Source organism: Leptodactylus fuscus, chromosome 2, assembly GCF_031893055.1.
Source record: "Leptodactylus fuscus isolate aLepFus1 chromosome 2, aLepFus1.hap2, whole genome shotgun sequence".
Lineage (NCBI taxonomy): Eukaryota > Metazoa > Chordata > Amphibia > Anura > Leptodactylidae > Leptodactylus > Leptodactylus fuscus.
The window spans coordinates 266,976,468-267,002,418 of NC_134266.1; the positions used below are offsets into that span (position 1 = coordinate 266,976,468).

At 42.5% G+C, this 25,951-nt stretch overlaps 2 protein-coding genes across 2 annotated transcripts in view; one reads left to right on the forward strand and one right to left on the reverse strand.

The window, feature by feature from the left end:
* SYTL2 (synaptotagmin like 2) overlaps positions 1 to 25,951 on the forward strand; it is a 328,908-nt gene that overhangs the window by 162,164 nt on the left and 140,793 nt on the right. The gene's annotated exons all lie outside the window — the stretch shown is intronic.
* On the reverse strand, positions 1,245 to 24,739 carry CCDC83 (coiled-coil domain containing 83). Its single transcript, XM_075266219.1, has 11 exons — positions 24,658 to 24,739; positions 17,654 to 17,772; positions 15,393 to 15,477; positions 14,659 to 14,827; positions 11,119 to 11,286; positions 8,253 to 8,344; positions 7,796 to 7,864; positions 7,353 to 7,474; positions 3,207 to 3,301; positions 2,514 to 2,629; positions 1,245 to 1,494 (listed from the first exon to the last, which is right to left on the reverse strand). Exons 2-11 carry the CDS (start codon positions 17,758 to 17,760, stop codon positions 1,333 to 1,335), a joined length of 1,185 nt encoding a protein of 394 aa, XP_075122320.1. The 5' UTR covers positions 17,761 to 17,772; positions 24,658 to 24,739; the 3' UTR covers positions 1,245 to 1,332.

Below are 25,951 nucleotides of genomic sequence, written 5' to 3' on the forward strand. Positions count from 1 at the left end.
GAGGATCCAGCCGAAGATAGAGGCGTTGCAGGATCGTGTTCTCCAGCAGCAGTGGGGACTCCCCCATCGCATTTTCAGCGCTGGGGCCCGCCCCCATCGCTGCCAGAGAACTAATTTACATACCGGTAAAAACCGGTATTTCTAAGGAACGGCGCGGCGGAGATCACATCTAAAGGTGAGAGACGAATAGCCTTTCTAAAGGCTATTCTGCCGTCTTATCCAATAAAAAAGAGGTTTTAATGGTAGAATCCCTTTAATTAAAGGGGTCTCCTTGCCATCCAGAATGGGCGTCCCAGCATCCGGACCTCCCATTGATCTGCATTCTTATCACTTATGGCCGTATATGACACAGATGGTTGGTATTTACATGGCTGCATGTAGTACGCCGTTTGCCCTGCAGTGGTCGCTGTAGGAGATTTTTATGGCCAGTTGTGAATTGGGCTACAATAGTATACAGTGTACTGTGCCCCATTAGTCATAGAAATCATAGGGGTCCTGGGTGGGATGAAGCGATGATGGAAATACTCCTTTACAGGTCTCGTCTTCGTGAGATATAAAGGGATTTTCTGGGACCGTGATATTGATTGTTGTGATCCCTTCACTACGTAACCAAGCACAGCGCTCCCTGCACATGGTATAGTGGCTGTGCTTGGTATTGCAGCTCAGCCCCATTCATTTGGACGGGACTGAACTGCACTGAACGTCACTCGCATAAGAAGAAGAAGTGGAGCTCACCCAAGTCCTGCAAACTGTTGAAAAAACGGATTGGCGGGGTCCCGGGTGTGTGATAGCTCATCAATATCGCAGTCCTGGAAAACCCCTTTAAGCTAACCAATAATTAAAGGAGTTGTCCTGGATCGGAATAAAATGGCTGCTTTCTTCTGGCATGCCTGTCCACCGGTGGTGTGTGGTATTGCAGCACACCCTATTTACTGAAATGATCCTGAGCTGCAATACCAGACACAGCCAATGCACAGGTGTGGCGCTGTTTCTGTAAGAAAGCCTCCATTACATGTGCTCGCCTAGACATGAATACAGATGGTGATGAGGCAACTATTGATGTAGCGTGGCCATAATAAGTACAATAACTATGGATTCTGCAGACGTGTGCGGAACATGCCATCCAGTCACATGACCCTGAGAGGTTTCCTCTTTGATCACCCTGTACGCCTGATATCTCAGGAAGCGGTCGTCGTGCAGGCTTCCATGTTGGAATAGAATGGACCTTCCTGGGATTGTCCGGCGGTAATACACTGTATACCAGTGTGACGAGTGATGGCGGTATTATTATTACTATTAAGTTCTGTTTGTTGTTCCTGTCTGTTTATGGGGTTATGGGAAGGCCGATTTTATCATCCTCGGGGTTACCGGCCACTGTCCTCTGCTCCCAGGCAACTCTGGAAGTTTTGTGTCCACGCTCTGCTTGTAGATTGGTTTGGTTTGCCCCATGACACTTAACAGTTTCAGCTCCAGGGGCCCCAGTTGTAAACGATCCTATAAATACCCAAAGGAAATTCAGCACATTGACATTGTTGACTGCCTAATAAAGTTATAACATTTTTGAATGTTGCAAACTTATATTGGTGCCATCCCAGGCAATACTCACAAGGCCTGGGGACTTCTATCTGGTATTGAATCTGTGTCATGCTCTGCCCGCTTGCTTTATAGAGAACCTTTCACTACGATAAACCAAATCCAGGCCTTTGAATCCTTTAATATGTCCTGCGACACTGATACTGGTGCATTTGGAATTTTTTCTCTAGTCCCCGCCATTGCTGAGCAATCATTGCAGGTAGTTTCAGCTCTTAATATGGAAATTGGCCTCTCTACTGTCAGGTGGGTGGTAGCAGATAGTCTGAGACCGCCCACCTGACAGTAGAGAGCCTAACTAGGATATTGGTTAATGAAACCACCTGCATTGATTGCTCAGGAGCGGTGGGGATTATAGAAAGAATTGTGCCAGAGTCAGCGTAAGCTGTCTAGTAAAGGAGGTGAAGAGTTGGTGGAGGTGGTGACAGCTCCTCTTTTATTGAGCTCACTTATGTCCAAGAAATATTTAGTTTTCTGTAAAACAATTTCAACTTTCCCTTCCTTCTGATGGTTTCCCTTCAAAATTGAAGCATACAAGAGATGTGATCTCTTAAGCTCCAGCATTGAATGGGTTAAACATAGCTATACCCGCAGCAGTATGTCAGTATTGTGCTTGCTCTGGGGTTGCCACTCTGTATGGGCTTCCTGTCATGTGACATTCTCTTATGAGCTGAGGTCACATGACAGGATGTTCAGGTATTGTCTGTAGAGGTTACTCTGGCAACCCCAGAGCAAGCAGGATACAGGGTTACTGCAGTAGTTGTGAAACTGGGTGAAGTTAAAACCTCTTCTAGCATGGATCTAACCCTCCTCACCAGGTTATATGTTTGAGGGGGTTTGGAGAGACCCCTTCTGGGGATTGTGGGTAAAAGATAAATCTGAACACCGGAAGTACGGTCTGTACATTGTCCCAGTTGTCTCACCTTGGAGCTCTGCTCCCCATGTAGTAGATGGTTCAGCTCCAGAGCTGTGCTGGGGTTCTTCTCTTTTCTGGAGACCCCACCAGCTGACCACATCTGGTCAGGTCTTTGGTCTTCACCTAGAAGTAAACACATTACACTCATCCCTCTTCTGAACTCCTAAAATGTGAACCTGTCCCCATACAAATGTCTCAGTCATATCACTGCCACCTAAGATGGTGAGGCCTGATGGATCAGTCCCCACGATGGATGCCACCACTGTAGCCAAGTGATGGATGACATTTAAAGGGAATGTATTGTCAAAAATGAACAGTACAGGTAAATCTAAGAAACTTTGTAATATATCTGATCATAGAATAATGCTTCCTTCTCCACTTATCAGACTTCTCTCCTTCCCTTCACTCAGACTCTTATCTCTATTAGCACTCAGATTTGTATTTGTTAGAAGTCTATGGAGCGGGGAGGGGAGGAGGAGGAATCTGCTACTGGTCAGTAAGAGATTTACTGCCTCATTGTATGTCTTCTGTATTATCTTGCTAGATATAGTAGTCATCTTAGTTACTACTTGTCGCAGAGCTTAACTGCACAATAGTCTGATACTTCCTGTTCTGTAGAGATCATGTCAGAGATCAGGACAGGCCGGATTACAATGGCAGTAAACACCTATATATAGGATATCTCAAGACGCTTTAGAACCTGATTTTGTGTCCAGCTCTAGTTTAGCAAAGTCTTCTCCAAGTAATCCATCTGCTGGGAGATCCAGGAGGTCCACCTGAGTCAGGAATGTGTTCCTACAATGGAAGAAAACACAACCTAGTGAAGTCACCATGTGATGAGTTCTCTGCACACATTTGTTGAGAGCTTCACCTGCCTGGAGGACTCCGAGTCTTCCAAAATCTGAGACCTCCCACCTATCTCTAACCTTTCCACCTGTAATGGCACTGCCTCATCACACGGAGCTTGGTCGTCACTGATAACAGGTGAGAAAAGGGGTCTCCAAAACTAGATCTACAAGGTTGGTACACTCGTCTCCTGAAATACTCTGTGCTGCTGAAGACTTTGCTCCTTCCACTTCTCATTTGTTTCCATGACCCTCCTCATTATGCCTGTCACGTACAGTCCTAATATTATCACATAACTGGACTGATCCACATTACACTCCTCTCCTGAAATACTCTGTGCTGCTGGAAAGACTGTGCTCCTTCTTCTAATTTCCCACTGCCTCCATTCCCCTCCCCCTACCATCACACTGCCCTATCTTCACATCATAAGGAGTATACAAGTCACTACTGCTTACAAGGTCAGCACACTCCTCTCCTGACACTGTACTCTGTGCTACTCTGAAGACCATGTTCCTTCCTCTAATCTTCAACTTGTCTCCAATCATCTCCTCCTGTCTTCAAACTGTCTCAGTAACATGCAGTCCTGACCCCACCTAGAAATATGAATGGACAGGTCACTGCTCCCCACAAGATAATCACACTCCTCTACTGCTGCTGCGAGGACCATGCTCCTTCCTCTAATTCTCACTTGTCTCCATTCATCTCCTGTCTTGACATTGTCTTGTTACATGTAGTCCTGTCCTTACATATAAATAAACATGGACTGGTCACTGTCCACTACAAGATCAGCACACTTATCTACTGCTGCTGGGAAGACCAAGCTCCTTCCGCTAATCTCCCACTTGTTTTCATCCTTGTCTACCTATCATGACACTTTCCTAGCTACCTGCAGTCTTTTCCTCACGTATAAATAAAAATGGACTGGTCACTGCCCTCTACAGGATAATCACACTCCTCTACTGCTGCTCCTTCCACAAATCTCCCACTTGTTTCCATTCATCTCCTTCTGTATTGATATCATCCTTGTTACATGCAACGCTATCTTTGTCTGTCTATCTATCTATCTAGCTATCTATCTATACATGTCACTGCTCCCCACATGATCAGCACACTCCTCTCCTGCTGCTAGGAATACCATGCTCCTTGCTCTAATCTTCTATTAGTTTCCATTCATCTCCTCCTGTCTTGACATTGTCCCTGTTACATGCAGTCCTGTCCTTACCTATAAATAAAAATGGATTGGTCACTGCCCCCTACAAGATCAGCACACTCCTCTATTGCTGCTGGGAAGACTAAGCTCCTTGCTCTAATCTTCCACTTGTTTCCATTCATCTTCCCCTGTCTTGACACTGTCCTTGTTACATGCGACCCTGTCCTTGCATATATGTACTGTATATGAATGGACAGGTCACTGCTCCCCCCAAGGTCAGCACACTCCTCTACTGCTGCTGGGAAGACTAAGCTCCTTGCTCTAATCTTTTATTAGTTTCCATTCATCTCCTCCTGTCTTGACATTTTCCTTGTTACATGCAGTCCTGTCCTTACCTATAAATAAAAATGGATTGGTCACTGCCCCCTACAAGATCAGCACACTCCTCCACTGCTGCTGGGAAGACTAAGCTCTTTGCTCTAATCTCCCACTTGTTTCCATTCATCTTCCCCTGTCTTGACACTGTCCTTGTTACATGCGACCCTGTCCTTGCATATATGTACTGTATATGAATGGACAGGTCACTGCTGCCCCCAAGGTCAGTACACTCTTCTACTGCTGCCATCCTTATTCTGATACCTGCGATCAGTTGCTACAATGTTTCTATCTCTGCCCAAGACTCCTGTGAATACACTCAGGATAGGAAGTGACCTATAACAAATTTCTGCTCAGACCCTGGTAATAACCATCTAGAGATCATGACACCTATATACATGGGGTTCAGGGACTTATAGCATTACTGTATACAGCAGAGATCTCCCCCACTGGTAAAAGTTCATGTATTTCTCCATGAGTCAGTGTGTGTGGGCTGTAAATGTAATCCGGGATAGGAATAATAATAATAATAATGATAACAATAATCTAATCCTCTTATCATTACTATATGGATAGATGTGCCGGGTCATGCACTCTCACAAGAGCTTACAAAATGTTTCCTCTAAATCTTCCCAGAATGTGCATCGAATTATAGCGTCAACCCAGATAACCCTGCCAGCCAAGACTTAATAGGATTGAATTTGGCTATGTCGTCCCAAAACAGTGCCACACTTGTCTACAGCCTCTGTGAGGTATTGCAGGTGAGTCGTGTTTGCTCAATAGACCTGAGCTGCAGTACCAGGCACAACCTGTGGGACAGGTGTGGCAGTGTTTTGCATTAAAGGGGTTGACAACATGGCTGCTTTCTTCTTCTCAAGAAGTGACCTCATGTCTGTTGGCCACATGGTGTCTGCTGTCCCGCTGTCCCAGATAGCTTACAGTTTGTCCCGCTATGCCCCTGAAGTGTTTTGCTGTTAACAAAATTTGTTAGGGTAGGGTAAATGTTAAGTGGTAGATGCTAAATCCTGGCGGGCTAAAGGAACTCTGATGACGCCATGACCATGTGATCAGACTCTTGTGTGGGCGGAGCTATTTTGCATACTAGAGGACGGTGAGGTGTTACAAAGAAAGAGGAAGGTGCTGGGAACGGAGACTGATGGAAGGTAAGAAGGAGAGAAGAGATGGCGTGTGTGAGCAAGAGGGGGGAACTGGGGGCAGATGTAGGGGGCAATTAAACTGAAAGTAGATGAAGGGGGCAATTAAACTGAAAGTAGATGAAGGGGGCAATTAAACTGAAGGTAGATGAAGGGGGAAATTAAACTGAAGGTAGATGAAGGGGCAATTAAACTGGAGACAGATGAAGGAGGCAACTGAACTGGGGGCAGATAAAGAGGGGCATTAAACTGGTGGCAGATGTAGGGGGAAATTAAACTGAAGGTAGATGAAGGGGAGCATTAAGCTGGTGACAGATGAAGGTGCGCATTAAATTGGTGGCAGATGAAGGGGGCACTGCACTATGCTGGTGGCAGATGGGGGGGACATTACATTGATGGAAGATGAAGGGGGACATTGAAATGGGAACAGATGCAGGTGAGGACACTAAACTGGGGACAGATCGAGAAGTGGACATTAATTAGGAAGAGGGGGGCAGATGGAGGGTGACATTAAACTGGGGCAACTGGAGGAGGACATTAAACCATGGGGGGTAGCTGGAGGGGAACATGTCTGCCTCTAGTTGCCCCCAGTTTAATGTCCCCCTCCAACTACCCCCACTCTTTAATGTCCCCCTCCAGCTGCCCCATAGTTTAATGTCCCCCTCAAGTTTCCGCCAGTTTAACCTTGGGCATGAGGAGAGGGACTTAATACTGTGGGTCAACATTATATTGGAGGGGGCAATAATATCAGGATGATTGTAGGAGCGTTATATTGTTTGGAGGCACATGGAAAAATGGACGAGAATGGGTGGAGTCAACATAGAAGTGGGTGGGGCTAAATTTGCGCACGGCACCCATAGCACTTTGCACGTTTTGTCCCGATTTCTATCCTTTGATAGTTGCGAGGTTTGGATCTGGTTTCAGTAAATACATTTAAAATTGGTGACACATTCCCTTTAAAAATGTTAAAGGGATTATCCAGAATCAGAGACACATAGCTGATTCCATAAACAGCACCACACCTGTCCATGGGTTGTGTCTGGTATTGCAGCTGAGCTCCAGTGAAGTGCATGAGGAAAAGCTGCACTACCGCACATAACCTATGGACAGGTGTGGCGCTGTTTTGGAAATATAGCAGCCATGTTATTCTAATCCTGGTCACCCCCATATTAGACAGCTGCAGACCTTCTTATGATATAGAGATTAAGCTTTGACAATGTGGAGGAATAGTCTCCCTCTTTGGTGCAATGCGCTGCAGACACTCCAGCCCCCGCAGGGTTAATCACTATGGCTCCGGTTATTTCGGTGCGTGTAATTGTACCTTGATATTTTTAGATCGTGAAGTCGACAATCAAAAAGATGATTTATTAATTGCAAATTTTCTTGCTCAGTTTCACAGACAGAAACCTCCAGATCGTGAATGTCTTTCTTGTAGATATCAACCTGCGGGGGACAAGAAGTGTGCGGTATGTTTAGAGCCTTGTTCATACAATGATCTGAAACCTGTTTTTAACCCATTCTGTGATCTGCTTTGTTATAGGGGAGATCAATGTTCTGATACAAAGCTCCAAATCCCCTGCAAAGATACAGAGCTGAATGATAAAATTCTGATTTCCTGTAGTCACCACTAGGTGGAGCCGAGGAGTATACGGTGTTATTATTGAGGTCTATGTATACCATAGATATGGTAAAATGATATTGTGACACCCCCGTCCTCTGCATGGGGTCACCTCATATCACTACCCAGTGTCCAGTGTGAATTACCTCCCGCTTTAACCATTCGTTCTCTTTGAACTCTCTTCGACTTTCTTCATCAATGAGCATTGCTGCATCCTAATAAAAAAAAATAGAAAAAGCAATGTGTATATTCAGCTCACCATATCCGTGTCGAGGTGGACTCGACCTGCTGATTAGTATGTCTCCGAAATAAAAGCGCAGTCACCAGCCTCAACCAGGATGAAGATAGAAGAACTTCCGCGGTCGAGTACAATGTAACTTTTATTTCAATCCAAAGTATAAAAAAGTTACATAGTAACTGTTGAGGTTAATGCCAATCTGTTAAAGCGACGCGTTTCGGGAACGCCATGTCCCTTCCTCTCGTCTTGAGAGGAAGGGACAAGTCTTCTGGAAATTCCAGACACAAGTGTTGAATGATCTCAAGTCATATGATAAGAGGCGTATTATACTACATTTAGCATCTTACACTTCATGTATGTGATACCTGTGTCGCCAGCGTTCTGGTCTGATCCATCTTCTTCTCTGTTTCTTTGTCTATCTCGTGTCTTGTCTTCTCCAGGCTTCTTCTGAAATATTCTTTTTGAAATGAAAAATATAATGAAATTAAAGAAGAACTCCAGCAGTGAGACATGGGGACAAAAGTGTTATTGGGGGGTGCAAGGGGCAATCACTGGAAGGGAGGCAGAGGCTGGGTCTCTAGTTCTCAGAGATGTACTGTGTATGTTCATGGTGCTGAGATAAGACTAGACTGAGACACATTAAAGGAAGTAACCTTTTTACTTTGTCCTACCGCAGCCATTGGTGAAGGGTCTTCTACAAAACTCATGAAGACTTTATGAAGGTAGAGGTAGAGAAAAAAATAGTGTAAATAATCACTGGAGACCAAGGAGTGACTGAAGAAACTCTATTGGAAACCAAGGAGTGACTAAGGAAACTACTGGAGACCAGAAGTGACTGAAGAAACTCTACTGGAGACTAAGGAGTGACTGAAGAAGCTACTCGAGACCAAGGAGTGACTGAAGAAACATTACTGGAGACCAAAAAGTGACTAAAAAACTACTGGAGACCAAGTAGCAACACAACTGGAAATCAAGGAATGACTAAAGAAACTCTACTGGAGACCAAGGAGTGACTAAAGAAACTACTGGAGACCAAGGAGTGACTAAAGAAACTACTGGAGGCCAAGGAGTGACTAAAGAAACTACTGGAGATCAGAAGTGACTGAAGAAACTCTACTGGAGACCAAGGAGTGACTAAAGAAGCTACTCGAGACCAAGGAGTGAGTAGAACTGGAGACCAAGGAGTGACTGAAGAATCATTACTGGAGACCAAAAAGTGACTAAAAAAACTACTGGAGACCAAGTAGCACCACTACTTGAAATCAAGGAATGACTAAAGAAACTCTACTGGAGACCAAGGAGTGGCTAAAGCACCACTACTGGAGACCAAGGAGTGACTGAAGAACTACTACTGGAGACCAAGGACTGACTAAAGAAACTACTAGAGACCAAGGACTTACTAAAGAAACTACTGGAGACCAAGGACTGACTAAAGAAATTACTGGAAACCAAGGAGTGACTAAAGAAACTACTAGAGACCAAGGAGTGACTGAAGAAATTACTGGAAACCAAGGAGTGACTAAAGAAATTACTGGAAACCAAGGAGTGACTAAAGAAACTACTGGAGACCAAGGAGTGACTGAAGAAACTACTGGAGACCAAGGAGTGACTAAAGAAACTACTGGAGACCAAGGACTGACTATAGAAACACTACTGGAGACCAAGGACTGACTAAAGAAACTACTAGAGACCAAGGAGTGACTGAAGAAGCTACTGGAGACCAAGGAGTGACTAAAGAAACTACTGGAGACCAAGGAGTGACTAAAGAAACTACTGGAGACCAAGGAGTGACTGAAGAAACTACTGGAGACCAAGGAGTGACTAAAGAAACTACTGGAGACCAAGGACTGACTATAGAAACACTACTGGAGACCAAGGACTGACTAAAGAAACTACTAGAGACCAAGGAGTGACTGAAGAAGCTACTGGAGACCAAGGAGTGACTAAAGAAACTACTGGAGACCAAGGAGTGATTAAAGAAGCTACTGGAGACCAAGGAGTGACTAAAGAGGCTACTCGAGACCAAGGAGTGAGTAGAACAACACTACTAGAGACCAAGGAGTGACTAAAGAAACTACTGGAGACCAAGGAGTGACTAAAGAAACTACTGGAGACCAAGGAGTGACTAAAGAAACTACTGGAGACCAAGGAGTGACTAAAGAAATTACTGGAGACCAGAAGTGACTGAAGAAACTCTACTGGAGACCAAGGAGTGACTAAAGAAGCTACTCGAGACCAAGGAGTGAGTAGAACAACACTACTGGAGACCAAAAAGTGACTAAAAAAACTACTGGAGACCAAGTAGCAACACTACTGGAAATCAAGGAATGACTAAAGAAACTCTACTGGAGACCAAGGAGTGACTAAAGCACCACTGCTGGAGACCAAGGAGTGACTGAAGAACTACTACTGGAGACCAAGGAGTGACTAAAGAAACTACTGGAGACCAAGCAATGACTAAAGAAACTACTGAAGACCAAGGAGTGACTGAAGAAGCTACTCGAGACCAAGGAGTGAGTAGAACAACACTACTGGAGACCAAGGAGTGACTGAAGAAACATTACTGGAGACCAAAAAGTGACTAAAAAAACTACTGGAGACCAAGTAGCACCACTACTGGAAATCAAGGAATGACTAAAGCACCACTACTAGAGACCAAGGAGTGACTGAAGAAACTCTATTGGAGACCAATGACTGCCTGAGTTATCTAATTACAGGGCTGCTTGCACCGCACTATTGCATAGTACTAGACAGCTAGAGAGCTCTAAGGCGCTACGAGACACTAGGCATATCGTGAGGCGCAAACTATTGAAAATCAAGGACTGTCTGGGTCACCAACCTACCATATAACGTATGGAAACCATTGTTCCTTAGCCAAGTTCACACTATCCAAACCAATACCAACAGACTATCAGGAATACCAAACTACTGGATACCAAAGTCTCTAGAAGATAGATCACCAAACTTGACCATCATGAATTATCTGGAGCACCAAAAAGTTGGTATCCACAAGAGTTAGGAGGCACCAAACTATATCAGAAGAGCCTGCCCATGGTCCTATCCACAGTAGCACAACATTTCCGAAGTTCAGTTTTCCCGGGAGCCTCACTGTTCTCTCGCATCAGTTTCGTGACTTTTTCCACTACAAAGGCGTCTTTAGATAAATACACGTCAAGTCATAACAGTCGCGTGTAGGCCGTCTAGTGCTGCACCACATCCCGCTGAACTGACCGTCTATTTCGGTGAAGTTCTGTTTAATGTTGCTGATTTCTTCCTGTAAGTGATGGATCTTCTTGGCGTCTTCCCAACTTCCCACATTCTTATACTGCAGCCAGTAATCCTTCTCGGCTTCTGCTAAGACAATCCGCTGCTCCAGGCCATTTATCTCTCCGCGAAGCCCTAAAAACAAGAAGTCAGGAATGAAAGGCGTTGGAAGACACGTGCCGAAGGTAACAATCTCACCAAGTATAGTCAATTCCACCACTCGCCAGTAGCCAGAAGAACGCTCACCTATAGATGGCGGTGGAATTTGTACACATACATGGCGAGATAAAAGTCAAACATTTATAAGAAGCTTACGGTGTTCTTTCCTCCAGAACATCGAACAGTTAATACAAAGCAACTTTGCAAAACGTTTTGATTAAACATCTCCCACTGTACAATCGTACTTCCTTCTTGGCGCTGTACATTAGGTTGGTGAGGGAACACAATAAACACCGTCACTTACCTCTCCTTGGCTTCGGAAGGCTTCAGGCCTACTTGGTGACGTCTGAGACGTCACTTGGGTCGGGCTTGTGTCCTTATGCGTCGCAACACAAGCCCAACTCAAGTGAAGATTGAAGATGGCCCACATAGTGGGGAGTGCACTTGAGCCAGGGAGAGGTAAGTAACTGTGTTTTTTATGTTTGTATCCTCCCCTAGGTCTCTTATTATTATACTCTGGGTTCTGACAGGGGAGGGGGAGGCGCCCATGTCAAATTTTTGCCTTGGGGCCCCGCCATTAAATAACGCCACTGGAGGGTTCCCTTTCAATGACAGCAAGCAGAGCTCTTGAAAGCCAAAGTGATACACACCAGCACTTCTGGTAGCGGACAAAAGGTCTGAGCAGTAGCTGCCGCTGTAGTTTACCATTTCTTTCTCTTTTCTCTTCTTTCCCCTCTCGCAGCATGCTGTCTTACAGACACACACACTGAGAGTTACTGCAGCTGCATCCCCCTCCTTTCCCCAACTCCTTGACTTCTATATATTGTATTACTCTAGGTCAGTGATTTACGTTCAATGGGGCTGTACTGCCTGTCAGCAATAAAAAGTACAACTTTCCCCACAACAAAAGAGCCCCGACAGAATATGGTGACCCCTGGAAAATCACATTGGCGATAGATGAAGATGTCCATGTTAAGGAGAGGACTACCCCTGGCGTGTATACTAAAGAAGGGGGCGCCATGCTGGGGAGAATTTCAGTATTCAGTGTAGATGGATCTAACTTTCCTATATGATCACATAACACAGCGCCCCCCAGTGCTCCTCCCTTGTACTGAGCATCTTATTTATTATCATAGTAATATCTGGGTAAGGATTAAAGATTTGTGAACCCCAGAAGATTAGAATCTGTAAAATAACAGGGAACCTACAAGGCATGACAAGGGCTGTGGCTGCCATGGGATCCTTTGCTAGCTTGAGGTCTCACACACATTGAAGCAGAATGACTGCAGCTGCATCCCCCTCCTCTCCCACCTACTTAGAGAAATCAGGCAGTCGGGGAAAGGGGAACTACAAGTTGCCGAAAAGTGAGGAAGAGGCCAGTTTTCCCTAATAAGAGAGATTACAAAATTTACGGGTCTACAGATTGCAATGTGAACGGGTCCCTCCAGCGCCAATGACTTGGGACCTGTAACCTGGAGAGCGATCGGCTCAGTCTTGCAGACGCCTTATCTCTGTCTAATACTTAAAGGGAATTTTCTTTTATATTTACTATTCCTCTCTGGTTACAAGGTCGTCCATGGAGGATTGCTCTCTAATCTGAGCTCCTTGTTATTTGCTTTCTTCCCTTCTTGATTCCCCTCATTCCCCTCTCATTTGACTAAGCAGATCTTTTGGCTTTTGCCGTTCCACTTCTGAAGCCGCCCGTGATACTTAATTGCTCTTAAACTAATAGACTTGCAGAGATGAAGTGGAGAAGGAGGAGGGGACTTGGGCTCTAGGGAGATAAATGTTAAGTATTACAGCAGCGCTGTGCAAAAATATAAAAATAGTCGCATCCCCGGGAGAATTTCACTGGAAAATATCTGACTCTGGAGAAGGAACTTAAAGGGACAGGACGTCTAGAGATGAACGCAAGAAAAAGCAGACGTCAGGAGCATTTAAGTTGTGCTGACAAGTGAACAGGAAGTTGATGTAGACTTCCTGCTCAAATTTCTCCGGCCCCTGCGCTTCTACTTAAAGGGTCTCACCTATCTCGGGTGCACCGGTGTCTTCCAGAACGGTCTGGTCCAGCTGCTCCAGTGTCTTGTTTTGTTGTGTCTAGGGTTGAGCCGATCTTGAGATTTCAGGATCGTTTTTAAAATCCAAATTTCGATCATTTTCCAGCCGATCGCAATACTGAAATTTGCTCGATCGCCGATCAGGGTCCGATCTTTCCTGATCCCGATCGCTCAACCCTACTCAGCAGTTTGTCCATGACTAGGGCTGAGCCGATCTTGAGATTTCAGGATCGTCTTTAAATCCGATTTCTGATCATTTTCCAGCCAATCCCGATCGTGAAATTTGCTCGATCGCCGATCGGGATCCGATCTTTCCCAATCGCGCAATCCTACACGTGTCCTTTCTTTAGACCACTGAGGAAACTGGTTGGCCTCAGCGGTCACAGTTGGCAGGGGCTTCCAACAAAGGACTGGACAGCACTGGGAGACATCGGAGCACCGGGGACAGGTCAGTACGGGTTTTGTGAAAAAAAAAAAATCACCTTCTGCGACCCTGGACAATCCTGGAAATCCCTTTAATGTAGTTGATCAGCAGAGTGGCTCGCGGTGCAGGCTCTGTGGCTGAATCAGTCATGGAATTCACGGCAACATTGAGCAGGAGTCTTATTTTTTCGGCATCCTGCCTCGATCTCTGTCTCTCATTGATTACATTGGAGCGGCTGATTCAAGACACTGATTTCGAGGTGCCAAATTCCTCCGTATGAACATACCCTGACCGATTTATCAGCCTTCAAACAAGATTTTTTAATACACCTTCGACATCTTGCACCAACCAATTTCAGCTAAGGAAGACCCTAGCTTGTGCTGCAGAAAGAACAGTGTGTGTGGGGGGGGGGGAGGATCCTGCTGCAGAGAACAATTCTGGATAATAATATGGAAGCCTTCTGGGACGCATAGAGAAGACTAACCAGTACTCTGAATTTTTCTAAACTTTTGTATCATTTTAAAGGGCAACTACTAAAATGTTATGTCTGTTTTGGTAATAAAAGAGGATGGAAATTCAGATATGAATCAGATGTGAAACTCAGAGCAAAACCAGTCTGAGAATCGAGAGCGGGCTGTTTCTCATTCCGGTTATCATGTGAGAACAGAAGTGTCTATCAACTTTTGACTCATCTGAGATCTTGTATGATATAATTTTGTCATTGAACTCGTACATGTCTGCAGATTTGGAACTCCCGTAAATAGTATAAAATTAATCCGAAGACAATTTGTTACCTAAAACACTCCCTTTAATCCTCCTAAACATTCCCTTTAAGACTCCTATTGTACAATATTATATTCCGATTACCCTCAAATAGGATTTCCATCTGGCGGACGTATTCCCACTTCTCCTTTATCACCTCTTCCACTTGCTCTCTGTTGACGACCTCTTTCTTCTCCAGTTCCTTTTCCTGGGCCTTGGCCTCACTTAGCAGCTCCTTCACGTGCCCGGATTGCTCAGCTTTTAGGCGCTCGTTCTAGGTAAGACACAATAACGCCGGTTACATAAGAAGCAACGGAGAATCCTACTTCTTACTAATCTACCCAATGTGACATTTGCTCGATCGCCGATCGGGATCCGATCTTTTCCGATCCCGATCGCTCAACCCTAGTCAATGCTTCTCTATGGGAAAAGTCACTTTTAGGGTTGAGCCGATCTTGAGATAACCTCCGACCTCGATCCTGCTGGAAAAGATCGGGATCGGAATTTCGATCATGATCGTGAAATTTACTTGATCGCCGATCGTAATCTGATCTTTTCCGATCCCAATAGCTCAGCCCTAATCATCATGTGATATGGGATATACCGCACATACTATATACTATACTGTACTAGTGCTGTTACTTTAAGGATACTTTTTGGAAACTTTTTGTATCACATGTTGAAGGCTTGTGGGATACTTATCTATAATAAGCCTGGCATCCTACTGAGCACGACTTACATAGCTCCGCCCATATGTCCATTTTATCTGAAAGCCCGATGCCTTATCTATGTCATCTACATGTCCTAAATGGACAGGTCGCATCTTCTCCAGAACTTACCCTCTCTTTATATCTCACATTCTTTTCTTCAACTTGCTTAACTTCAGCCAGTAGCTCTTCGATCTGGTTCTCCTTCATCTGAATTCTGAAATTTTAACTCATTAGATTTTATTTTTGGATTAAAATACCCTTCACCCCCCCATTTTACATCCTCCAATAGTGCCAGTCAGGTGGTGGAAAGTCGCCTACTACCCATAATCCTCCTCTCTCTTAGCTATTTCATCCATATACAGTGTTGGCCAAAAGTATTGGCACCCCTGCAATTCTGTCAGATAATACTCATGTTCTTCCAGAAAATGATTGCAATCACAAATTCTTTGGTATTATTATCTTCATTTAATTTGTCTTCAATGGAAAATCACAAAAAGAATTGTCAAAAAGCCAAATTGGATATAATTCCACACCAAACATAAAAAAGGGGGTGGACAAAAGTATTGGCACTGTTTGAAAAATCATGTGGTGCGTCTCTAATTTGTGTAGTTAAGAGCACCTGTTACTTACCTGAGGCACCTAACAGGTGGTGGCAATAACTAAATCACACTTGCAGCCAGTTGAAATGGATTAAAGTTGACTCAACCTCTGTCCTGTGTCCTTGTGTGACCACATTGAGCATGGAGAAAAGAAAGAAGACCAAAGAACTGTCTGAGGACTTGAGAAGCAAAATTGTGAGGAAGCATGAGCAATCTCAAGGCTACAAGTCCATCTCCAAAGACCTGAATGTTCCTGTGTCTACCGTGCGCAGTGTCATCAAGAAGTGTGAAGCCCATGGCACTGTGGCTAACCTCCCTAGATGTGGACGCAAAAGAAAAATAAATGAGATATTTCAACGCAAGATTGTGCGGATGGCGGATAAAGAACCTCGACTAACATCCAAACAAGTCCAAGCTGCCCTGCAGTCCGAGGGTACAACAGTGTCACCCCGTACTATCCAGTGTCAGCGTCTGAATGAGAAGGGACTGTATGGTAGGAGACCCAGGAAGACCCCACTTCTTACCCAGAGACAGAAACCAGGCTGGAGTTTGCCAAAACTTACCTGAGAAAGCCAAAACCGTTCTGGAAGAATGTTCTCTGGTCAGAGGAGACAAAAGTAGGAAAAGGCCTCAACATAGAGATACAGGGAAAAAAGAGGGCTTCAAAGAGCAGAAGACGCCCCCTACAGTCAGACATGGCGGAGGGTCCCTGATGGTTTGGGGTTGCTTTGCTGCCTCTGGCACTGGACTGCTTGACCGTGTGCATGGCATTATGAAGTCTGAAGACGACCAACACATTGTGCAGCATCATGTAGGGCCCAGTGTGAGTAAGCGGGGTCTCCCTCAGAGGTCAGGGCTCTTCCAGCAGGACAATCACCCAAAACACACTTCAGGTCAGCACTAGAAAATGGTGGTGAGAGAAAGCCCTGGAGACTTGTAAAGTGGCAGCAATGAGTCCAGCCCTGAATCCCATAGAACACCTGTGGGGGAGGGGGAGAGATCTCTTGGTGGCAGTTTGGAGAAGGCCCCCTTCACATCTCAGGGGGGACCTGGAGCAGGAGCCAAAGAAGAAGGGTCTAAGATTCCAGCAGAGCCTTGTAAGAAACTCATTGCTGGTTAGCGGAAGCGGTTGTGCGCAGTTATTGTGTCTAAAGGTTGTGCTGCCAAGTATTAGGCTGAGGGCGCCAATACTTCTGTCCGGACCAGTTTTGGAGTTTTGTGTAAAATGATCAATGATTTGACTTTTTTTTTCATTCTCTTTTGTGTTTTTTCATTGCAAGCAAAATAAATGAAGATATTACCAAAGAGTTTGTGCTTGTGATCATTATCTGGGGACACCGAGTATTATCTGATAGAATTGCAGGGGGGCCAATACTTTTGGCCAACACTGTAGGAAAGCTAAGGGGACAACTGAAGCTCAGTCCTTCATCCTCGACTCTTCAAGTTCGCCAAAAACTGGTGGTTTGACGTCTGCCCATTTGGGACATTTAAAGGACCTGAACAAAACCCAAGCTACAAATGGATCATAACTGGCTGATGATGTCATCGGTCAGGCACTGCACTGTATACGGGGTAGAACAGAGAGGGAGATATAAGAGGCAGGGAAGTGGGGACTATACATCTCTACAAAGTCAGGGGAACTTGGTAAAACAACTACTTGGACTAACCTACGCCTACAACTTCTTGGTCCACATCTACACTGATGTTCTCAGTGCTTTAGGGCCCGGTCAGGTACCAGGACCCAGGAGTGATGGCCATGACTGTATCCCCCATAACAACACCAGTACTTACTGATAAGCCACAAGAGCTTCTGCAAACGTCATCTTATCCTCCTGAGACTTTTTACTCTCCTTCTTTTTCTTGGTTCCCTTCTTGCCCTTCTTCTCCTTCTTCCCCATGCTGGAGATGACCTGGAATAAAATTAAACAAAAATAAAACTAAGAACCATTTTATACTCTTAGAGTAGGATTGAGCGATCGGGATTGGGAAAGATCGGATCACGATCGGTGATCGAGCAAATTTCACGATTGCGATCGGCTGAAAAATGATCGGAAATCGGATTTTAAAATCGATCCTGAAATCTCAAGATCGGCTCAACCCTACTCTTGAGGGATCTCTAAGAAATATCTATACCCTACGTTCTTCCATTTGTAATATATGGGGCCCCATGCAGTAACGATTAGGGCCCATGGGGTTTCCTTGCTACATCTGTTGCCCTATTGTGTGCAGAGATGAAGTAAGAGAGGAAATTTTTGTAAAATGTGGGAAATTGCTACAGGATATCAGATAGATTTATTGGGATCCAAAGCCAATTGTGGGTGGGGGGTAAAAACTGATGAAAGAGTATCGATTGCCCCAAAGATACTGATTCTTTCACATAGTGGCTGTGATTGGTATTGCAGCTCAGGCCCCTGACACATTTAGGAAGAGGCGTTCAATATGCCCAGATGTCACTGGCTTGAGAAGACGAATTGGGGTTCTCCCATAGTCCCAGAAAACCCCATCAATAAACTTTATGTATCCTAAAATTGTGCTTACAGTAAATATAAGACACCCTGCAAAAAACAAGCCCCCTATATCAATGTAAAAATAATACAATTGTGTCGATTTAAAAAAATTGACAAATATATTTAGTTATTAAATCCAAAATAGGTCAGATCCAAGAGGGTAAGAACCTTAACTGCCCCCCAAAATCCCATGTTCATCTGGTTTATGCGATGACCTGCAGATAATCCCAATAATCTGGATATTACGGTTGTAGATTATATAATATTACATGGAAAAAAAGGTAAAAGAAAGCAAAAATCTCAGAATTCGGCATCTTGGCCGGGGCTACAGACGGAATAAACAGCTGGATGAGAGGTTTTATGTAATCCTGACATGAGGGACAGCGACTCCTGAGGAAGGACCTTCTCCTGGCTCCAGGCCCGAGAGGAAAATGTGTCGTCATCCGGGGAAGAATCGCTTCATTTATGAGCTGAAATAGAAATCGGTTCTGTTTGGAGATTCCTGTTGTGGATGAGGAACAGCTGAGTAGACAGGAAGGGAAGGACCCGGCCAACAAAAATTCATTATCCTCAGATTTTTAGACTCGGCCTGAAAGCGAAGCCTTGTACCCGGTCCCTGAATTACTGGGGGATAATATGTTATATGGGAAAGTCGGCATCAAACGGGGCCATTCATAGACACTAAATACACAAAACCAGGATGAAAGGAAGCCAATGCAATTCACTGCCACATCTATGAATCAGTGTCAGCGCCATAACTGAACGGAGATGTATGATCAGCTGCACAATTATATACCGTACATCTGTCCTCACCCCCCGAGCCAAAATTATACATACAGAGCTATAACATCAAGATAGGTGTGGATAGATATCTATATACACAGGGGTCAGTGTTATAGTAGTTATATTCTTGTACATAGGAGGTAGTATTATAGTAGTTATATTCTTGTACATAGGAGCAGTATTATAGTAGTTATATTCTTGTACATAGGAGGTAGTATTATAGTAGTTATATTCTTGTACATAGGAGCAGTATTATAGTAGTTATATTCTTGTACATAGGAGTAGTATTATAGTAGTTATATTCTTGTACATAGGAGCAGTATTATAGTAGTTATATTCTTGTACATAGGAGCAGTATTATAGTAGTTATATTCTTGTACATAGGGGCAGTATTATAGTAGTTATATTCTTGTACATAGGAGGCAGTATTATAGTAGTTATATTCTTGTACATAGGAGCAGTATTATAGTAGTTATATTCTTGTACATAGGAGTAGTATTATAGTAGTTATATTCTTGTACATAGGAGCAGTATTATAGTAGTTATATTCTTGTACATAGGGGGCAGTATTATAGTAGTTATATTCTTGTACATAGGAGTAGTATTATAGTAGTTATATTCTTGTACATAGGAGGTAGTATTATAGTAGTTATATTCTTGTACATAGGAGGCAGTATTATATTAGTTATATTCTTGTACATAGGAGTAGTATTATAGTAGTTATAATCTTGTACATAGGAGCAGTATTATAGTAGTTATATTCTTGTATATAGGAGTAGTATTATAGTAGTTATATTCTTGTACATAGGAGGTAGTATTATAGCAGTTATATTCTTGTACATAGGAGTAGTATTATAGTAGTTATATTCTTGTACATAAGAGCAGTATTATATTAGTTATATTCTTGTACATAGGAGTAGTATTATAGTAGTTATAATCTTGTACATAGGAGCAGTATTATAGTAGTTATATTCTTGTACATAGGAGCAGTATTATAGTAGTTATATTCTTGTACATAGGAGTAGTATTATAGTAGTTATATTCTTGTACATAGGAGCAGTATTATAGTAGTTATATTCTTGTACATAGGGGGCAGTATTATAGTAGTTATATTCTTGTACATAGGGGGCAGTATTATAGTAGTTATATTCTTGTACATAGGAGGTAGTATTATAGTAGTTATATTCCTGTACATAGGGGGCAGTATTATAGTAGTTATATTCCTGTACATAGGGGTAGTATTATAGTAGTTATATTCTTGTACATAGGAGCAGTATTATAGTAGTTATATTCTTGTACATAGGAGCAGTATTATAGTAGTTATATTCTTGTACATAGGAGTAGTATTATAGTAGTTATATTCTTGTACATAGAAGTAGTATTATAGTAGTTATATTCTTGTACATAGGAGTAGTATTATAGTAGTTATATTCTTGTACATAGGAGCAGTATTGTAGTAGTTATATTCTTGTACATAGGGGGCAGTATTATAGTAGTTATATTCTTGTACATAGGGGGCAGTATTATAGTAGTTATATTCTTGTACATAGGGGGCAGTATTATAGTAGTTATATTCCTGTACATAGGGGGCAGTATTATAGTAGTTATATTCTTGTACATAGGAGGTAGTATTATAGTAGTTATATTCCTGTACATAGGAGCAGTATTATAGTAGTTATATTCTTGTACATAGGAGTAGTATTATAGTAGTTATATTCTTGTACATAGGAGCAGTATTATAGTAGTTATATTCTTGTACATAGGAGCAGTATTATAGTAGTTATATTCTTGTACATAGGAGTAGTATTATAGTAGTTATATTCTTGTACATAGGAGCAGTATTATAGTAGTTATATTCTTGTACATAGGGGGCAGTATTATAGTAGTTATATTCTTGTACATAGGGGGCAGTATTATAGTAGTTATATTCTTGTACATAGGGGGCAGTATTATAGTAGTTATATTCTTGTACATAGGAGGTAGTATTATAGTAGTTATATTCCTGTACATAGGGGGCAGTATTATAGTAGTTATATTCCTGTACATAGGGGTAGTATTATAGTAGTTATATTCTTGTACATAGGAGCAGTATTATAGTAGTTATATTCTTGTACATAGGAGGTAGTATTATAGTAGTTATATTTCTGTACATAGGGGGCAGTATTATAGTAGTTATATTCTTGTACATAGGAGCAGTATTATAGTAGTTATATTCTTGCACATAGGAGCAGTATTATAGTAGTTATATTCTTGCACATAGGAGCAGTATTATAGTAGTTATATTCTTGTACATAGGAGCAGTATTATAGTAGTTATATTCTTGTACATAGGAGGTAGTATTATAGTAGTTATATTCCTGTACATAGGGGGCAGTATTATAGTAGTTATATTCTTGTACATAGGAGCAGTATTATAGTAGTTATATTCTTGCACATAGGAGCAGTATTATAGTAGTTATATTCTTGTACATAGGAGCAGTATTATAGTAGTTATATTCTTGTACATAGGAGCAGTATTATAGCAGTTATATTCTTGTACATTGGAGCAGTATTATAGTAGTTATATTCTTGTACATAGGGGGTAGTATTATAGTAGTTATATTCTTGTACATAGGAGGTAGTATCATAGTAGTTATATTCTTGTACATAGGAGCAGTATTATAGTAGTTATATTCTTGTACATAGGAGGCAGTATTATAGTAGTTATATTCTTGTACATAGGAGCAGTATTATATTAGTTATATTCTTGTACATAGGAGTAGTATTATAGTAGTTATATTCCTGTACATAGGGGGCAGTATTATAGTAGTTATATTCTTGTACATAGGAGCAGTATTATAGTAGTTATATTCTTGTACATAGGAGGTAGTATTATAGTAGTTATATTCTTGTACATGGGGCAGTATTATAGTAGTTATATTCTTGTACATGGGGCAGTATTATAGTAGTTATATTCTTGTACATAGGAGCAGTATTATAGTAGTTATATTCTTGTACATAGGAGGTAGTATTATAGTAGTTATATTCTTGTACATAGGAGCAGTATTATAGTAGTTATATTCTTGTACATAGGAGGTAGTATTATAGTAGTTATATTCCTGTACATAGGGGGCAGTATTATAGTAGTTATATTCTTGTACATAGGAGCAGTATTATAGTAGTTATATTCTTGTACATAGGAGGTAGTATTATAGTAGTTATATTCCTGTACATAGGGGGCAGTATTATAGTAGTTATATTCTTGTACATAGGAGCAGTATTATAGTAGTTATATTCTTGTACATAGGAGGTAGTATTATAGTAGTTATATTCCTGTACATAGGAGCAGTATTATAGTAGTTATATTCCTGTACATAGGAGCAGTATTATAGTAGTTATATTCTTGTACATAGGAGGTAGTATTATAGTAGTTATATTCCTGTACATAGGAGCAGTATTATAGTAGTTATATTCTTGTACATAGGAGTAGTATTATAGTAGTTATATTCTTGTACATAGGAGCAGTATTATAGTAGTTATATTCTTGTACATAGGAGGTAGTATTATAGTAGTTATATTCCTGTACATAGGAGCAGTATTATAGTAGTTATATTCTTGTACATAGGAGTAGTATTATAGTAGTTATATTCTTGTACATAGGAGCAGTATTATAGTAGTTATATTCTTGTACATAGGAGCCGTATTATAGTAGTTATATTCTTGTACATAGGAGCAGTATTATAGTAGTTATATTCTTGTACATAGGAGCAGTATTATAGTAGTTATATTCTTGTACATAGGAGCCGTATTATAGTAGTTATATTCTTGTACATAGGAGCAGTATTATAGTAGTTATATTCTTGTACATAGGAGCAGTATTATAGTAGTTATATTCTTGTACATAGGAGCAGTATTATAGTAGTTATATTCTTGTACATAGGAGCCGTATTATAGTAGTTATATTCCTGTACATAAGGGGCAGTATTATAGTAGTTATATTCTTGTACATAGGAGGTAGTATTATAGTAGTTATATTCTTGTACATAGGAGGTAGTATTATAGTAGTTATATTCTTGTACATAGGAGGTAGTATTATAGTAGTTATATTCTTGTACATAGGAGTAGTATTATAGTAGTTATATTCTTGTACATAGGAGCAGTATTATAGTAGTTATATTCTTGTACATAGGAGCAGTATTATAGTAGTTATATTCTTGTACATAGGAGGCAGTATTATAGTAGTTATATTCTTGTACACCAGTTATCACTACAATCTGAGATGCGCAGAATCTTTGAGCTGAAATACCTTTATCAGATCAGTAGGCTCCTAGGCCGAGATGTCAGCACTGCTCAGTGTTGCATGCCGCAATAGTTGGGATAACCATAACGAACTTGAATGACAGCGGAAGGTTGAATGGATTAATATATATGCACAGACAGATGGTCTGATTGAAAAAAATGGCTGGTAGTGATCCATTTTTTATTGCAAGTGAACTCGGATGACACATCTGAAGCCTAGGGCAGTAAACCGAATATCAGTCACCACAACCATTAGAAGGCGTTTACGTGACATGGGACTATGAGCCAGACATCCCGCTACAGGTGATCCATTGCCCTCATGTCACTGCTCTTATAGGCTATCATGGCACACAGCAAGAAGGCAATGGAGGCTGGAATAGAGGTCTTTCCTCTTCAGTGATGTCCTGCAGTGATAGTTGGAGATTAATTGGGCAAGGCCATGAAGAGGACTTTACAAGGGAATGTTCCACCAGTCCTACTCCCAGGTATATGGTGTAGGGTGAAATAATGTAGGGTATACCGGACCCCTCTAGTCTTCATTTCATGTCCACTAACTATTTGATGTTACATTGATTTGGTCATGGATGCAGTGGTACAGCCATTTCTCCATAGGTCATAGGTTTAACCCTTTTAATCCAGCCTCCTTCCACTAGTGGCCAAAAAGCACCTATACCTTGTTATAAAGAACACTATATACAGTATATATCACTGCATGAGCCCAAATGCAAGTATTACAGAAAATGGGACCCCCATAAAACAAACTTTCGGCAACTAATAATAATAATGATAATAATACCACCACTCAGTGCCAAAATACACTTGTCATAGAGCACACGAGACCTATGGTGCTACTATAAAGTGCCCAAACAACAAGCAGCATTCAATAATGCAACGCACCCCATTTAATACCGCCATAGTGTTCCCATATAATACTAACGTTCCATTTCTAAATACCGCCATATACTGCTAAACAATACTGAGTGCTTATAGTCTATCCCTGGGGATCTTGTCTTCAATGGTTCTCCAGCCACCCGTGGCCCTGGGCAACAGCCCAGTTTGCCGTCCATATCCCTGAATTCAGAACATGTACAGTCGAGAAACTCGGGGAAAGAGTTAGTGGGATAGATAGGGATCAGAGTGATAGGGATCAGATCTGTGCCCAGTAAACTCCTCACTCTCCTGAGTGTCCGCTCTTGTCCATGTAATATTCCTGGAGTGCGTCACCCACCTGTACTCAGCAGATGAGGACGGCTGATCCTGGATCTCAGCACTCCATGCCGCAGCAGCCTGTACAAGGCTCCACAACATTCAGATACCATAGCAACTGACTGGATACATTGTAGCTGTGCTGCATTCCATGCTGATGATAGTGTACTAGCGGCCCCTGCTGGATATGGAAAAGATAACACACCAATGTCTCGCTCCGAGGTCACCCCAGGGATTTTTTGTAACATACAAATCAGATCCCCTTCCAAGAGCAATGTCTTTTTTGTCAGTGTCACTGAACGAGAGCTTGGTTTTTGCAGAATAAGTTGTAGTTTTCAGTTTTAGGGAACATATCATTTATTGATTCACATTTATTAACTCTTTTCTAGGGGATATCAAACAAAAGAGGAATTCCATCAGGTATGTATGTCTTTGTGGCGAACCTTTGACATGGCCCTCCCCCCCTCGACCGACACCGAAAACCCCTCCCCCCCTCCCCCGCATTCCTGTGCGCACTATTATGCCCCATAGTTGCCCCTGCACAGCATTATACCCCATACTGGCCCCTTCACTCAGTATTATGCCCCATAGTGGCCCCATCACCCAGTATCATCCCCCATACTGGCCCCTTCACTCAGTATTATGCCCCATAGTGGCCCCTGCACACAGTATTATGCCCCTTAGTGGCCCCTGCACACAGTATTATGTCCCCATAGTGGCCCCTGCACACAGTATTATCCCCCATAGTGTCCCCTGCACACAGTATTATGCCCCATAGTGGCCCCTGCACACAGTATTATCACCCATAGTGGCCCCTGCACACAATATTATCCCCCATAGTGGCCCCTGCACACAGTATTATGCCCCATAGTGGTCCCTGCACACAGTATTATCCCCCATAGTGGCCCCTGCACACAGTATTATGCCCCATAGTGGCCCCTGCACACAATATTATCCCCCATAGTGGCCCCTGCACACAGTATTATGCCCCATAGTGGTCCCTGCACACAGTATTATACCCCATAGTGGCCCCTGCACACAGTATTATCCCCCATAGTGGCCCCTGCACACAGTATTATCCCCCATAGTGGCCCCTGCACACAGTATTATCCCCCATAGTGGCCCCTGCACACAGTATTATGTCCCATAGTGGCCCCTGCACACAGTATTATGCCCCATAGTGGCCCCTGCACACAGTATTATACCCCATAGTGGCCCCTGCACAAAGTATTATGCCCCATAGTGGCACCTGCACACAGTATTATGTCCCATAGTGACCCCTGCACACAGTATTATGCCCCATAGTGGTCCCTGCA